General features: G+C 55.1%; 2 protein-coding genes across 2 annotated transcripts; both read right to left on the reverse strand.

The window, feature by feature from the left end:
• Positions 1-104: 104 nt before the first annotated feature.
• On the reverse strand, positions 105-2,106 carry DCS_01547 (uncharacterized protein; the record flags this gene model as incomplete). Its single annotated transcript, XM_040798879.1, has 3 exons — positions 105-1,437; positions 1,495-1,627; positions 1,683-2,106. 3 exons carry the CDS (start codon positions 2,104-2,106, stop codon positions 105-107), a joined length of 1,890 nt encoding a protein of 629 aa, XP_040659762.1.
• A 4,852-nt stretch (positions 2,107-6,958) lies between these two features.
• DCS_01548 (uncharacterized protein) lies at positions 6,959-7,765 on the reverse strand (the record flags this gene model as incomplete). Its single annotated transcript, XM_040798880.1, has 2 exons — positions 6,959-7,498; positions 7,736-7,765. 2 exons carry the CDS (start codon positions 7,763-7,765, stop codon positions 6,959-6,961), a joined length of 570 nt encoding a protein of 189 aa, XP_040659763.1.
• Positions 7,766-14,888: the final 7,123 nt, after the last annotated feature.

A 14,888-nucleotide genomic window follows, 5' to 3' on the forward strand; every position in this document is an offset into this window, starting at 1 on the left:
GGGCGAACCCTCTTTTGTGCCGCGGAAAACACGCCATCGATACCGCCGCCATCGCAAACTGCGCCTGCCCGGAATGGCGCGTTCGAAGGAGCAAGAGGCCAACTTCATCTTCTTGCAGAGGTCGCGATGGCCGAAGCGGGTCGGCTAAGGGCGTCAAAGGCGGGAGCTGATGCGGCTGATTCAAGCATCGTCTTGCGCCGCTTGATATCGAGGCCGCCCAAGCCTCCCGCAGCATCGCCACCTCGCGATAGGTCGTCGTCGTCGTCGCGACCTCGTTTCATGCCGCCACCAGAGCCGTTCATGACCGGCGCCGCGTAGCCGTTGGCGAGGGAGCTGGTCATGTCAGCCGGCGGCGCGTACACGTCGCCGCCCGCGGCCCCATTCAGAGGTGCGCGATCATTGGTCATCACGTTGTAGAGGCTGCTCGAGGACTGCAGGCGAGGGGGTGTGCAGTAGCCCTGGTGCTGCTGGTAGTACGACTGAGGGGCGGCAGTCCGGGGCGTGGCGCGGCCCGAGCTTGGCGGGTGGCTCGGCGAGCCCGTCAAGTCGGAGGCCATGTTGCCATCGCTCACCAACGAGCCGACTCCGGGAGCTGTGTAGTTGTAAGACGTGCGCGAGGTGTCGTAGGCGCCGCTGTCGTGGGTGTATTCTGCCTCATGCTCGTGATCCACCTCATCTTCCCCGGCTTGCTGCTGAGGTGCTTGCTCTTGGTGCATGATACCGTTGGACTGCTTGCCGTCATGATGGTCGCCATGAGTCCCGCCGACAGCGGTGCGGCTCGAAGGAGGTCCCATCTCGCTCTTGGGATAAGGACTAGGCTGCGCGTACAGCCGGTCCTGGGTCCCGTTTGTCGGGTTCTGGTAGGCCGACTGCTGCGACGCAGCTCCGTTGTACAACTGGCGAGTGCCGTCATAGCCTTGTGCTCCAGATGGGTACGATTGCATACTGGCCATCGAGCTCCCTGGCGGCGTGGTTGCTGGGAAACAGTCAACATCGAGGACCGAGATGGCTGCCCCCAGCGAGCGTGCGGAGAGCGAAATCTTACCCTGGCCACCATTCATGCCTTGTCCTTGCCAGCCGAAGCTGTCAGAAGGTCCCATGCTGCCCATCACAGCCGAAGCGCCCGTCGACGACGTCGGGAAGGCGGGTGCGCGGTCAAGCTGCGGCCGAGCCATGTTGGTCTGCGGCGCGTGCGAGGATTGCGGACCAGGAAGACCCAGACCGTGATGGTGATGGTGAAGGGACGGCAGACCGGCCGTGTTGTTTCGCACCTGCGCCGGCTCCTTTCGACGATCTGTCGTCGGCATGATCTGAGTGGCCCTGGTCGAGTTCGACGGGTGGTAGAGGAGAGCGCCGATGTTGTGGACGAAGAGCGGATACAGCATTTCCGTGATCTTTTCCTTGTTGGCAAAGTCGAGCGCCCGGTCGTAAGGGATCCTATCGCACATTAGCACACACGCTCGTACATGCCAAATCGCCAGCGTATCGACGCACCAGACGCCCTTCAGGTGCATAGGACCTATCTTGACCACATGGCGAACCTTTTCGCTCTTCAGGATGCCGTCACGTCGACCGCGCGTCATGCCAGCCACGTTCAGAAGCTTGGTACCGTTGATCATGTGGTTGTCTGCCAACGTTCCGTCAGTATCCCTCGTCGAAATGCGCACGCCGAGAAAGCTCACCTTCACGCCTTGCGACGCAGATGCCACGGGCTTCGACCTGGAAGCAAAGGCTGCCTTCGTCCTCCCACAAGGTTGCCGTCACGCGAGGTTTCATGCCCGGAGGCGGGTGCTGGCCGGTGGTATCAAAGCCGGTGTACGGTTGTCCAATGTTGGGCTGACCAGGAACGCCCGGCAGGGGCAGCACGTTCTGCGGCTGCGCCATGGGGTTCGATCCAGGCGGTGCGGCCGAAGGAGACGTCAAGCCGTTGCTGTACCCGTACTGGTTGTACTGGGGTTGGTTGGAGTACTGTCCCGGTCCGGGCTGCAGCAGCGGGGGCTGCTGATGTTGATAATGTGCCATGGCGCCCGAGGTGACGGTCTGCGGAGGCGGGGCCTGGCCAGCAGACATGTGTTGGGAGTAGTACATGTCTGCAGCTTGATTCATGGCGTCGTAGCTCACGATGGTCGTGGGCGGGCCCGTGATTGCGTGGATTGGCAAGGTAGGGGACGGCGTCTTGGGCCCGTTGGAGGACGCGGCGGAGGTGAAGGAAGATTGAGATCCTCCGTGCGAACTATTCGACGACGAGGCGATGGAGCTGACACGAGGCGACAAGGTGCCTGTGGAGTATGCCTGACTCGGCAAATGGAGCGGGAGAGGCGGTAATCTGTCGGTACTCATATACGACGAGCGCCGAGTAGCGGATGGCGAAGGCGGGATGGTGGTGTTTTGTCGTCCGTCAGGTGGTCGTCTTGGATTGTGGTTTCCAACGCTGGAGACGGATCCAACGAACAAACGAGGGAGGCTGTTGCTTTCGAACTCGAGGATGAAATCAAGTCGACGAGCGTCAACGGATGCTGGTGTAGGCTTGAATGGATTGCGGTGCAACCAATAGCGGGCGGGTGCTTGGCCTATGGGATGTCGTGGGACGAGGGTCAACGTGATTTTGATGATACCTGGAGCAAGTCGAACGGAGCAAAAATGGAGGGCGACGAGCGGGTAAAAGTGCAAACAATCGGCTTATTGACGAGGCGTGTTAATCGTGACAGGGCATCAAAAATCCAAATCGTTCCAAGTCGTTACATAGGACGGTCGGGTAGGAGGGGGGGGGGGCTGGCGAGGGTTTTCAAAGCAGCGGGGATTGTGATGCTGCCTCGATAGTTTATTCGGAGAGTGAGCAGGGAAACTGCAAAGCGGCCGTGATGCAAATGATTCTGCACGATTCGGGGAGCAGTGCAACAGCGAGCCCAGACTGTTCGCGAGCGCGCGAGATTCCCGAAGCAACTGGCGAGGGATTGCGGGCGCGGACCAGAGCAGCGGGCAAGAAGGCCAGGGGTTCGATGCTTGTGCCTGCCTGTACGGGCAGATGGGTAGCCAGGCGCGAGGACAAGCGACTGCGCAGGTGGACGATCAAGGCTCAACCCCGTTGGATACAAGCGAAGGCTGTGTCGTTGCTCGGGACGGTCAGGCGGAGAGTGAGGGGCTGGGGGGGGGGAAGGCAGGATAATGGATGAGTGCGAGGAGCTGCAATGCAAGGTAAGATAAGCCGATTAGCTGCGTCCAACAGATGGCGAGAGGAAACGGGCCAAAAAACAAGGATGCATGCAGGCTGCTAGCAACGAGTGTGCAGGAACATGGACGAGGCGAAAGGAGAATTCGCGGGATGTTGATGCAGAAGAAGCGGTGGCCGATGGATTTGCCGGACGGCGCATCGAGAGCTTTTACTCACCTTTTTTTTTCGTCCGAGCCGCCAGTCTCTCTCTCGTCTCGTCTTTCGGAAGTGGCCGTCGAAGAGGTTGGCCGAAGGGGGCAAAGGCGAAGGAGCAGATGGAAATGAGGAGGTCGGCTGCGAAGGCGATACGGAGGAGAGGAGAGAGACAGAAGTAGGCGGACACCAGCCCGATCTTTGGGAAAGAACTTGTTTTTTTCACTCTTCCGGTGAGGGTTGAGAGGGAAAGCGAGAGGGAAAGAAAGAGGAGGCAGGTAACGCAAAAGAGCTTGTACACATACTTGGATTTACCTCAAAAAGGTCAACACAGGACAAGGAAAGCTTACAGGGGATAGCAGCGGTAGAGTCAGGCCAGGATGGAAGGCGGACGGGCCAGGGTAAGTAGACCGGTGCCTGCTGCAATGTACATGCATGTACTCGCACGTACGGAGTACATGGAGGAGCACTGTACGGGGTGCAGAAGGCGTGTGTACATGAACGAAGCGTACATTTAGCAGCAGGAAGCCAACGGTGGTGTACATGCACGGAGGACGGAGCTCCCAGAGCTGTAAGTACTTGCTGTAGCAGAGCTCGCTCTCGCGGCGGAGCGTAGCCTGGTGGCAGGGTTTGCTAGTCCCCGCTCCATGAGGCGGTGGTAGTTGGCGGGCAGAAGCCACTAGGGTGCCACACGACCCCGGGTAGCGGTACACCGGGATGGGCCTGGCGCCTGCCCATGAGGGCTCCAGCTCAGATTGGGTAAGGCGGCAGTGGACGAGACGGAAGCACGGTGGGTTCACCTTTCCGCTTGTTTCTTTGCCCTCGGTTTCAGTCGCCACGGGTACGAGGCAGAGCACACCACTAACGCCGCTATGCACACACCTACAGTGCCTCCGAGCACGGCTTACAGCTACGATACTCGTGCCCGCACGAGTACTTACGAGTAAGTACATGTACCTGTACATGGAAATGCACGAGCAGGTTGGTGTGCACATTTACGCACCTGTGCATACACCTACTAACGTACGGAGTACAGATGCACTCTTCCACGTAGTTTTATGCCCCCAATGAATGGAAACTTATAAGTAGCAGCAGTATTGAATGCAGTTGAGTCTTGAGCGCAGCGCGGCTCCGACGGCGGTTGTGAGCAAAGATGCACCACACCACCAGGCATAGGTGGAAATGGACGTGGTACCTCTAGTACCTACACTTGGGTACGGAGCAGGTGTGCGGAGTATGGAGTACAGTACAGTACAATTCACGCCTTTTTGCTCACTCGCCGCGTGCGAGTACCTAGTATTATTGTTCATTACATGTACTCCGTACTCCGTACACCTACTGTACATGTTGCTTGTACTTGTAAATATACCTACTTCCTACAGTACAGTAGCGCTGGGTATTAATTAGGTGCTAGCAATCACTCTCCCAAATAATACAAGTACACCTAAGTAGGGACAGAGGTCGCGGCGGCCTCGGCAACCTGCCCTGCCCTGTTCATCATGCACATTCGATGCATTCGACTCTGCATGTACTTTTCCGGAAGAACGGGACTGCCTGTTGGCACATGCGCCATCGTCGGCCGGACATGCGTGACCGCGGCCGACGATGGTAATGCTCTCGGCCTGCTCCTCCTCCCCGAGTGAGCGAAGCATTTTCACATTGACAAGGAGCGCCACAGCCACCCGCGCCCTCACCCTGTCCTTCTCGCCCTCGCCCTTGCCCTCGCCCTCGCCTGGTGGATTTCCCGTGCTGGGGGACAAGAAGCACCAGGGGACCCTCCCCCCGCCCCCCCGGACTTGGCCCGACCAGGCCGGCCATCATGCGGTCTGTAAGCAAGTGCAAGTTTAATGGCGTACTCGGTGCTCGGTGCTTGCAGCATCCATCCGTACCGCCGCTCCGTCGTGAGTCGTGATTCCTACTTGGAGGGTCGTTCGCTGCTAGTGGTACGGCGTGTGAGCCTATGGCAAGTACGCATACGTACGTACGGCTACATGTACACGCACACCTACGAGTGCTTTACGAGACCCTTGGCAGCTTCCAGCAAGCATGCGACCGCGGTGTCCGGCCTCTGGTCGCCCTCATCCATCGGGATCCCGGATGAAGGTCATTGGGGCTGGAGAGCAGACGGCGATGCCACCGAGTATTAGTTGTACACGTTCTCGGCACCTACCCACACCCACTTGCAGGTACAAATGTTAGGCACCATTGACGCCGTAGCCTGCTCGTACCTCTGGCGCCACCCGGCAGCCCTTTTGAGCTGTAAAATCTAAGCCAAAGCTTAAGCGGCTCACGATGCCCCGACTTGCGGGCGCTTGTCGATGACACGAAGCATCATGAGGCCATTCGCATAAAATCAACGTGTGCATGTAGGACGAGCTTGAACGAGCATGTGTGAATGCTGCTGCACTTGCACTGACAGGCGGCAGGCTCTGTTGTCCACAGTACCCCCGGCAAGCAAGAGCAAGTAAGTACATGTTCGCCTACAGTACACCGTACTCCTACATGTAAGTACTTGTGCCTAGCGCCCCCCGAAGGGAGGCTGGTAATAATAGTGGTCCGGTCGAGTTGGGGTTCGTTGTTTCGCGACACACCAGCCATCAGCTCCACGGTTGAACGCGTTCTTGCGAGGAGCGGCTTGGTGAAAAGTGGGGAAAGGGGAGTCCACACCAAGTCCACCACCACCACCATCTCACCGATGACCAAAGGCGAGAGGGGAAAGAGGGGGAGCTGGCCAGGGTCATTCATGATCGAATGAACGATGAGGGGCGCGGCCAGCCACCCAACTCACGGCGGAACAAGATGCCAAGGAGGGACTGTACTTCTTACATGTACTTGTACAGTACATGCACACGTAAGTAAGTAGGTACTGATGGCACTGGGCAATCGCGAGAGGGAAGGCAAGTGTACATGTACCTACTTTGTACGTACGGTACAAGTACGATGTACAGTACATGTACAAGAACTGCAAGTGCAGCACCAAGTACCTACTCGCACTGGGCGCGTGCATGCACAGGTGCAAGAACTCACTCGCGCTCTCCAGGGGAGAGTGGTGGCAATGAAACCACCAGGTATTAATACGGAGGGCCGTTGAAGCAACCAGCAAGTGGATGAAACAACTCACAGTGCCCTTCAGAATGTTATTGCCGAGCGGGTGAAGAGGCAGGACCGCCTAGTGCATTGATAATGTGTACATCTACGGGGTACTGCTACGAGAACTTGCTGCAATTGCTTGTGAGTACAGTACACATTATAGTTATAGGGCAAGCAGTACATGTTCATGCGAGCGTACGACCTTTTCCGGTGTCGATATCGACTCAAATTGACTGTGAACGGCACCCGTTTCTATCTGCACTGTCCATGTAGACTGTATTGTTGTAGTATTAACTACAATTAACTACATGCACTCCGTACGCCACCACAGTATTCCGTGCACCTACAGTACTTCTACGGAGTAGTTGTACATGTATTTAAGTACATGTACATGTAGTACGACATGCCCTCCCTAGGTACAGTACGTGTGTGTGTGTCGATGGATGATGGCATGGGTGGTGGATGGAAGGACGAACGGCACGGCCAGGTCGGGACCCCTGCTCATCATCCTGTGATTTTCTTGTGCTTGTGCTTGTGCTTGTGCTTGTGCTCGTGCTTGTGCTCGTGCTCGTGCTTGTGCTTGTGCTTGTGCTTGTGCTTGTGCTTGTGCTTGTGCTTGTGCTTGTGCTTGTGCTTGTGCTTGTGCTTGTGCTTGTGCTTGTGCTTGTGCTTGTGCTTGTGCTTGTGCTTGTGCTTGTGCTTGTGCTTGTGCTTGTGCTTGTGCTTGTGCTTGTGCTTGTGCTTGTGCTTGTGCTTGTGCTTGTGCTTGTGCTTGTGCTTGTGCTTGTGCTTGTGCTTGTGCTTGTGCTTGTGCTTGTGCTTGTGCTTGTGCTTGTGCTTGTGCTTGTGCTTGTGCTTGTGCTTGTGCTTGTGCTTGTGCTTGTGCTTGTGCTTGTGCTTGTGCTTGTGCTTGTGCTTGTGCTTGTGCTTGTGCTTGTGCTTGTGCTTGTGCTTGTGCTTGTGCTTGTGCTTGTGCTTGTGCTTGTGCTTGTGCTTGTGCTGTGCTGTGCTGTGCTGTGCTCTGCTGTGCTGTGCTGTGCCGCGCTGTACTATGCTGTGCTGTGCTGTGCTGTGCTGTCTGTCCATCCGTTCCTCGTCCTCTTCCTCTTCCTCTCCGCTCCTCGCCTCTCCTCGCCTCCCCCCCCTCTCCTCCCCTCACTCTGCGTGTCGTTGCTTCGTCGATGATTTGTCCGGCTGCTCTTTGTTTTACTTTTCCATGGTGTACCAGCGTGCCGCTGCATGGCCCCGCCGTGCCGCGACTTCCAACCACCCAATGCTCACCTTGGCCTGCCCGTGGACGGCAAGGTGCATGGAGGTACGGAGTACTTACATACGAGTACACGTGTCAGTACAACCGGACTCCCGAAAGCCGCGATCTCACGCTAGGCAACACGGAGGTACATGCAATGGTGGTGCATGTACTGTACAGTACTCCGTACTCCGTACTCACTACTCGCATGTACATGTACTCCGTACCCTTCGTTCGTGAAGGCCCCTACGGTAGTGTATGGAGTGTATGGAAGACTCGGTTCCTTGACACTAAGCTACGTTCAAGTAAGCACGGAGCACTTGTACACTACTTACTTACTGTATACTAGTAACCAGCCACTAGCGGCACAACAAGTACATGTGCCCTTTCAAACAATGCATTGTGCTCGGCCAAGAAAAAGTTTAACTTCCTTGGAATCGACAATGCGTACATGCATGTACCCACCCCCCCCCGTATGGCGGTCGTTCAACACTTCAAGCTCGTCCTGTCATGGCCCAGAAGCCCGGGATGTAATTCTTTGAAACACAATCACGGCTCCGGGGTCGTCGCATGGGACTTTTCGGGGGGCCCTTTGTCCTCGTGCCACCTACATGCAGCTGTTCGCTACCGAAGGTTCGAGTGTGCATAGGTAGATACAGTAGGGACGTATGGGTCGGAAAAGCTCCTTCGTCAGTCCAAACGCCGACGGTAGATGGGTCCGCGGAAGAGACGGTCACATGGTACGTTTGCGGCATACTACGGAGTACGGAGTATACATTTGTAGATGCTAGCGCGCTATAAGTACTTTGCATCTGCCCATTCCGCTCCATATACGGTGCGTCATCATACCCTCCTGGTGAGGTCTCCAACTCCCTATTTCCACGCGGACAAAGTAGCGTACCAGGTAGCGTGGCAGCGAACGAATACGACTTTGAGTTGGAGCTTGCTTTTTTTCGCTTCCGATGGCTAGTACGAGTTCAAGGACGGAGAAGATTGGACGGACATGGTTGGCAAGTACTCGGCGGCTAGGCTGCAAAGGCGCTATTGAATAGTCCTTCTGACCGTCGCTCCGAAATTGTGTAGCACGGCGAGGAAGCCGATGGCAATGGCATCCATAACCCTAGGCACGGAGGAGGTAAAGTTGAGTGCACATACGGAGTACTCCGCGCAGTATTACAAGAACACTCACGCACAAGTCACAAGTCGGTACTTGCAGGCATGCGTGCAGTACGGAGTACACCGACGGGTAACCACTCCACGTACTGCAAGTACGAAGTACTCGGGAGCAGTACTGACGAAGGTACAGGTGCGCATGGGTTCGAGTGCTTCAAAGTACAAGTATTAGGTGAAGAAGTAAGTACTTACAACAAAGTACATGCAGGTGTGCCTGCCGATGTTGTCAGAAACAATACCCACAGGCACGGCCAAGTGGGGGGCCGCCAGCCGCCTCGGCGTTCCATGCGGGTCGGCCGTAGCCTCAGTAAGGTAGGTGGCTTGCTTCCTGTTGGGCTCTCCTCCTGGACGCACGTTGCTTCGATTCAAGTACAAGTACTGTATTTACATGTACTCGTACGTACTTGAAGAGAGGTGTCATCGGAGTCGGAGGACTACCTGTACCACATATACTTACTTAGGCAGTCTGTTAACTACTGTACGTGAATGAATATTGTACATGTACAAGCAAGCGTATTCGCACAATTTGCACCAGAACGGGTTCAATCCTCTCACGGTCTCCGAGCACCCGTCGTGAGCCACCAGCACACATGCACGAGTAGGGGCATGGGGTGAACATGAAATACGGCCTGAAAGCACGCGAGCTGACATTCAACTGGCAAGTTCAAGTACAAAGATATTTGCACTGACGCGTACAACAGTTCATTCACTGCCTTGCTTGTACATCTGTCGGAAAATGCAACTGTAGTAGCCGTACTGGTAGGTACTTGAAGTGGTGGCCATTTGGTGTTCTACAGTGCTGTACTTAAGCAAGTAGTTGTACATGTGCATACAGTACTGAAGCAAGTAAGTATGCTGGAGCACGGAGTTTTTGTATTTGTACTCCATAAGTGCTCCGTACATGTACAGAAGTACATGTTCCTATACAACTGTACAAAAGATACACCTAATGCACTTATGTACAGTAAGTACTCCGTACAGGTACCTGCACTGGAGGAGTCTAGCCTGGCCCCTGTCGAGCGGAGGGCGGGTGTTCGGGGTCCGCATGGAGTTCGAGAGCTAGTGCTCCGTACAAGTAGAGTAGCGTGCATCCACTCCACCAACTAACACGTCAGTGCAAACCTGCTCCACGCTCAGGTCCACTAAAAGGAACCATGCGTGCAAGGATGGCGAGCCGCCTTGGCCAACCCCTCACTTCAAGCCTGGGCCGACAACGCGCCCTATTTCGGCGCAAGGGCAGGTGTTGAGCCGGCGCCAAAGCCAGAAGGCGGAACGGTGCTGCAAAAAGTCCACGGCGACGCATCTTAACACATGGCTTACGGTCCGTGCCATTGCAGAGCAATTCGCATCGTCTCTTCAGCAGCGCGATTTCCAACAGATTCGACGCCTTGCCGTGGACCCAACTGGTCTGGTGGGGCGTTGTTTTTCCTTCGACTTGCCGAGGGAAGAGGATCCAACAACCCACTTACTGCGTACAGCTACTGTACTTGCACTTGCACTTACAACTACAAGTGCAGTACAGTACAGTATTACTCGTTTTACTGTACTTGATTGTCGGTGATCGAAGCATGTGGGGGTGAGAAGGCACATGTACACCTACAACACGTGCACGTACTTGCATGCGCAGTACCTAGTCGTACAGCAGCACTTGCAGTGTTACGGAGAGGCACTTGTACGTACTGGAAGTTGTCAAGCTCATGGCACTGCCAAGTACATCCAGGAAGGTATATAGCCCCTTGTGCTTGCGTCGACGTACACTTATCATCGCGAGTATTGTACAGGAGCACAGTAAGTACGTGTTCTTGGCTGTGCTTGTTCTACCAGAGACGATACGTCCGTCCTGGGCACGTGTCTCGACGACTGGGACGCGCATACTTGTTTGTATACAGGTACCCGATACTTGGAGGTGTAAGTACTTGTCTGAATACATTTACGTACAGTACTTACTGTATACTCGCGCAATGTGCACCGGTACGAGTCCTAGGGGGTTAAAGATGGATAGCCGCACGCTCTTTACTCCCTCTCACATCGTCGCTCCACCGATGCTGGCCAGCTGGCGCCACTGGTACAAGTGCTGTGAGTAGCTACTAGGTACTTAATACAAGTACTTGTCCGGATACAATTGCCTCGAACATCGCCGCTCGGTACCTGGTACTTACCTACGACGAGAGCCTTCCCCGTGACGAGTGCTTGTGCTTGGTATCAACTACTTGTACTTGTATTGGGTGGTGCGAGGCTTCCACGTGCACGCCGCTCCAGCACTTCAACCTACCATTATATTCTATCCGTTGCATCTTTGCCTCGACCTAACCGGAGGTGGAGTACGGGCACTATTACAGGGACCTCCAAGTAGGTTGCTAGTACACCGTAGCTAAGCAGGCCATCGTAGGCAAGCATCAGCGGGTAACCTACATAAAGGTACATGCTACATGCATACTATGTAGGCACACTTTCACCTGCATGTTCGGAGTACGGAGCACTAGTAATGGGGCATCAATTCTGTTCATGGTGTGCCCATAAGTACTAGTACTCGTAGGTCAACAATACTAGTACTTACTCAATGGCCCGTGGGTGTGCTAGCTGCAAGGGCTGTTGGCGCCCGCCTGGCTCCGATCCGACTCCGTTTAGATGCGTGCTCATTCCCCTGCTAGACTTCATTGACGGACTTGCTTAGTGCTTGCAGTGATGAATGGATGCTTTGGTACGGAATACTTCCTGCCATGAACAGCAGGTACGGAAATATTCCAATCGTGGGTGCGGAGGACTTCAAACGCCTACGATCCAACGGCTGCTTGACACCCCCATGCGCCCAGCTACGTCTCGCGCCTTCTGGTTAGCCACTGAGCCGGTATATTTGCCGTGATGAAAGTGCGTCTCTCGGGGTCCAAGTTCCACAACCATTAAGGAATCAACGTTTCTTTCACCTTGGGTTGCGACTCCTCAGCCAGGCCAAGACTTTTGCATCACAATGTGTGCCCAGTTCTGGGCGTCAAAACGGCGGTGCACATGCAAGATTCAATCTCGATGTGCTCCGTGCAGTGTACAGTGCATGAGCGGGTCATACATGAGCGGCGGGAAGGCAGCTTACCCATTGTTACGGTAGTTGCAGCGGCAGATTCGTTATCGAACCCAAGCACAAACAAAGAAGTACAAATACATTTCCTACTACGGTAGATGTCTAGGACGTTCTTGTACATTGTACATGACCCCTCCGAATGAATGGTTGGGCTGGGTCGCAAACCACCATAACCATACAGCACATGTACAACTCAAAGCACAATTGAGGTCTGCATCTGATCCGTGAGTTTCGCGGGCCTTCTTCCTCTGTCAGTCCCGTTCTACATCTGAGTGGGCCGGATCTTGCTTGCGACGGCGTGTCTTGAAGTGTGCGACTCGTTGCCCGTCACCGCTGTGCGGAGTACGAGACGGAGTACGGAGTACGGCGTGTATACCTGTAGGTACAGCACTGTGCAGTGCGCCAACTCGTACTTGCGTGCACATGGGCAGGAGAACTACGGAGTACTAGGTACTAGATACCTATCTACCTAGTACTGTACTGTAGGTGCCTACCTACCTAACTAGTAGGTAGTGGTAGGTACTACTAGATACTACTAGAGGTATGCACCAGTCCAGGCAACACGAGCCGTCCAAGTACGGTGATATTACCTGGTAATCAAGTTGCTTCGTATGCCATGATGCGCCACACTGGCGACATGATGGGCCACTGGTCTTGTTCCTGCCTGGTAGGAAACTGTCGGGGGCAGGCTGAGACAGGTCGAGCATGGCCAACCTCGCTCACCTCCACACCGCCGTCACAGCCCACCGTCTGGTCCGCCGGTAGGCGTGTGCTTCGCTCGCAAATACACCGCACAGCATCCTTGTTTGTATTACAAGTAATTACTCGTAATGGTCGTACTGCGCACTACTCCGTGCTGTGCTGCCTGACGCTAGTGCCGGGCTCAAGTCACGCTCATTCGTCATCACAATACAAGAGTACTGTACATCACGGAGTACAGTCATCTTGTGCTGTAAAGTTCGTTCACCTCTAAATCTAAAGGTGGATCCTGATCCCTCTTGTTCCTTATCGTTCATTAGCCAATTGTTGCGGGAATTGCGTTATGAAATAATGCACCGCCTTCGCTTAGGTCTTGGCTCCCACCCGCATCCATCGACGGGATGGCTCCTTCCCTCAGGTCCCCAAGGCATTTTTGGCAATCGACAAGTCACGGGACAGAACACAATTTTTGTCCACTCTTTGTTCTTTCCTGGATGCGAGACTCCCTTTCACACCTGGTTCCCCGGCTCACTTTCTCATCTCATCAGTTTGCCTTGTGCATCGGAAAAACGACGTCTCAGCTGCCGGCACAACGCTGCTCTCTCCTTCCCGCCGGTCAATATACTTATGCAGACAGCTCCAGAGCCCTGCAATCGGAGACCCCGGGGAAAATGACCGATGGCTGGATACCGGTTCGTCCCGTTCGCTTGCATTCCAGACGTCTCCATGTAACACCGTTTTGCCCACTTGGCAGCCGCCCACTTCGCAGAAGGCTGAGTCAATCGGCGGCCACCCCGTGACGGCATGGGTCATGCCTGCGGGCTATGCTATCAGCAGTTGATTGCTTCCACCAAGCCCCCGACTTGATACTCAGCGTCTCCGCCAGACACCATGCCCTTGACAGCGAGGACGTACCTGATAGGTGTGCTTGTACGATTCCTTCCGCAAGTACGGAGTACTTACCGTACGGAGTAGCACACCTACAAATCGATACTTGTAGGTGCGTTTTACTTACTGTATACTCACATACATGCAATGCTTGCAAGTACCTGTACAAGCACAGTACTTGTACTTGGACTGCAAGTACTGTAAGTACGCGGAGTACGGAGTACACCGACATGTATTGACATGCACATGCACACCTACCAGCATTATTACTTGTAATTACCTTCTCGTTCAGTACTCCTTGGTGCTCAATGTCCCTAGCGCTCCTGGAAAGTGGATCGGGTGCGTTGTCGTCGTTCGTGGCCCGAGGCGTCGAGGCGTGGCGCGGCCATCAGATCAGCATTGGAGGCGCGGCGTCGCAACCAGCAGTGCCAACGCGCACTTTGTACGACGTACTAACACGGATTGCCACGAAACGACGACTCAGACGCCCTTGCCGTGGCCTGTCCGCGACGCCACACACGAACGCCAACACAAAGATCCAGCTCATCGGGGCATCGGCTGGCGCTGTCGACATGGGTCGTCGCGAATGACTACCTGGATCTGGCGAGGGTTCACGTCTTTTGCCGAGCACAGGTGGTCAACTGGCTCTCGTCCAGGCTAGCACTTCAGCCACGACGGACGGCTTGCTCTTGCTCTGCGGAGCGCCCATGGTGCCGATATTTTTGGGCAATTGCCCGGCAACCTTTTGTCTCAGTCCGGATCGCTTGTTTCAGGAGAATGGCGGGCTGAACGGAGCGTCATGGTACCGTGCGAGTATTGTCGGAGAGACATTCGGTTCAGCTCACGTGCGAGCAGGCAATGACAGGAATGCGGTGGAGCGGCAAGTTCGACTTCGACTTCGAGGACGAGCCCGCACTGACGACGCAACGCAGCAAGCAGTGGCCTGGTTCGTTCGAGCAAGCGGGTCCAAAGGCCGAGCAACGGTTTCGACAACGGATGAGGTGCTGCAGCTACAGTATTTTACTCATTCGATCGAGGGAGCAGAACAGCCGGTTTTGCCTGGCGGAAGTTCAATCTCACGGGACCTCGGCGCGAAAGAATACGACTCTTTCGTGATCTTGATGACGCCGAGACGGTCGGCCAGCGGTCTGCCAAGCAAATACGAGAAGCTCGGTACGTTTCTGTGCTGTAGGGATCTTTTGGCCGAGAGCACGACGATGGCTCGTCATGGCCGCAAGCGGCAGCAAGGAGCCAAGGCAGCCGTCAATCAAAGCACGAGCAAATCCTTGCCGCTCCAACGGATGGAGAGGACGGACAGGGGTGCCATTTTTGGCTCGAACACTCGCATC

Source organism: Drechmeria coniospora, chromosome 01 (genome assembly GCF_001625195.1).
Source record: "Drechmeria coniospora strain ARSEF 6962 chromosome 01, whole genome shotgun sequence".
Taxonomy (NCBI): Eukaryota; Fungi; Ascomycota; class Sordariomycetes; order Hypocreales; family Ophiocordycipitaceae; genus Drechmeria; species Drechmeria coniospora.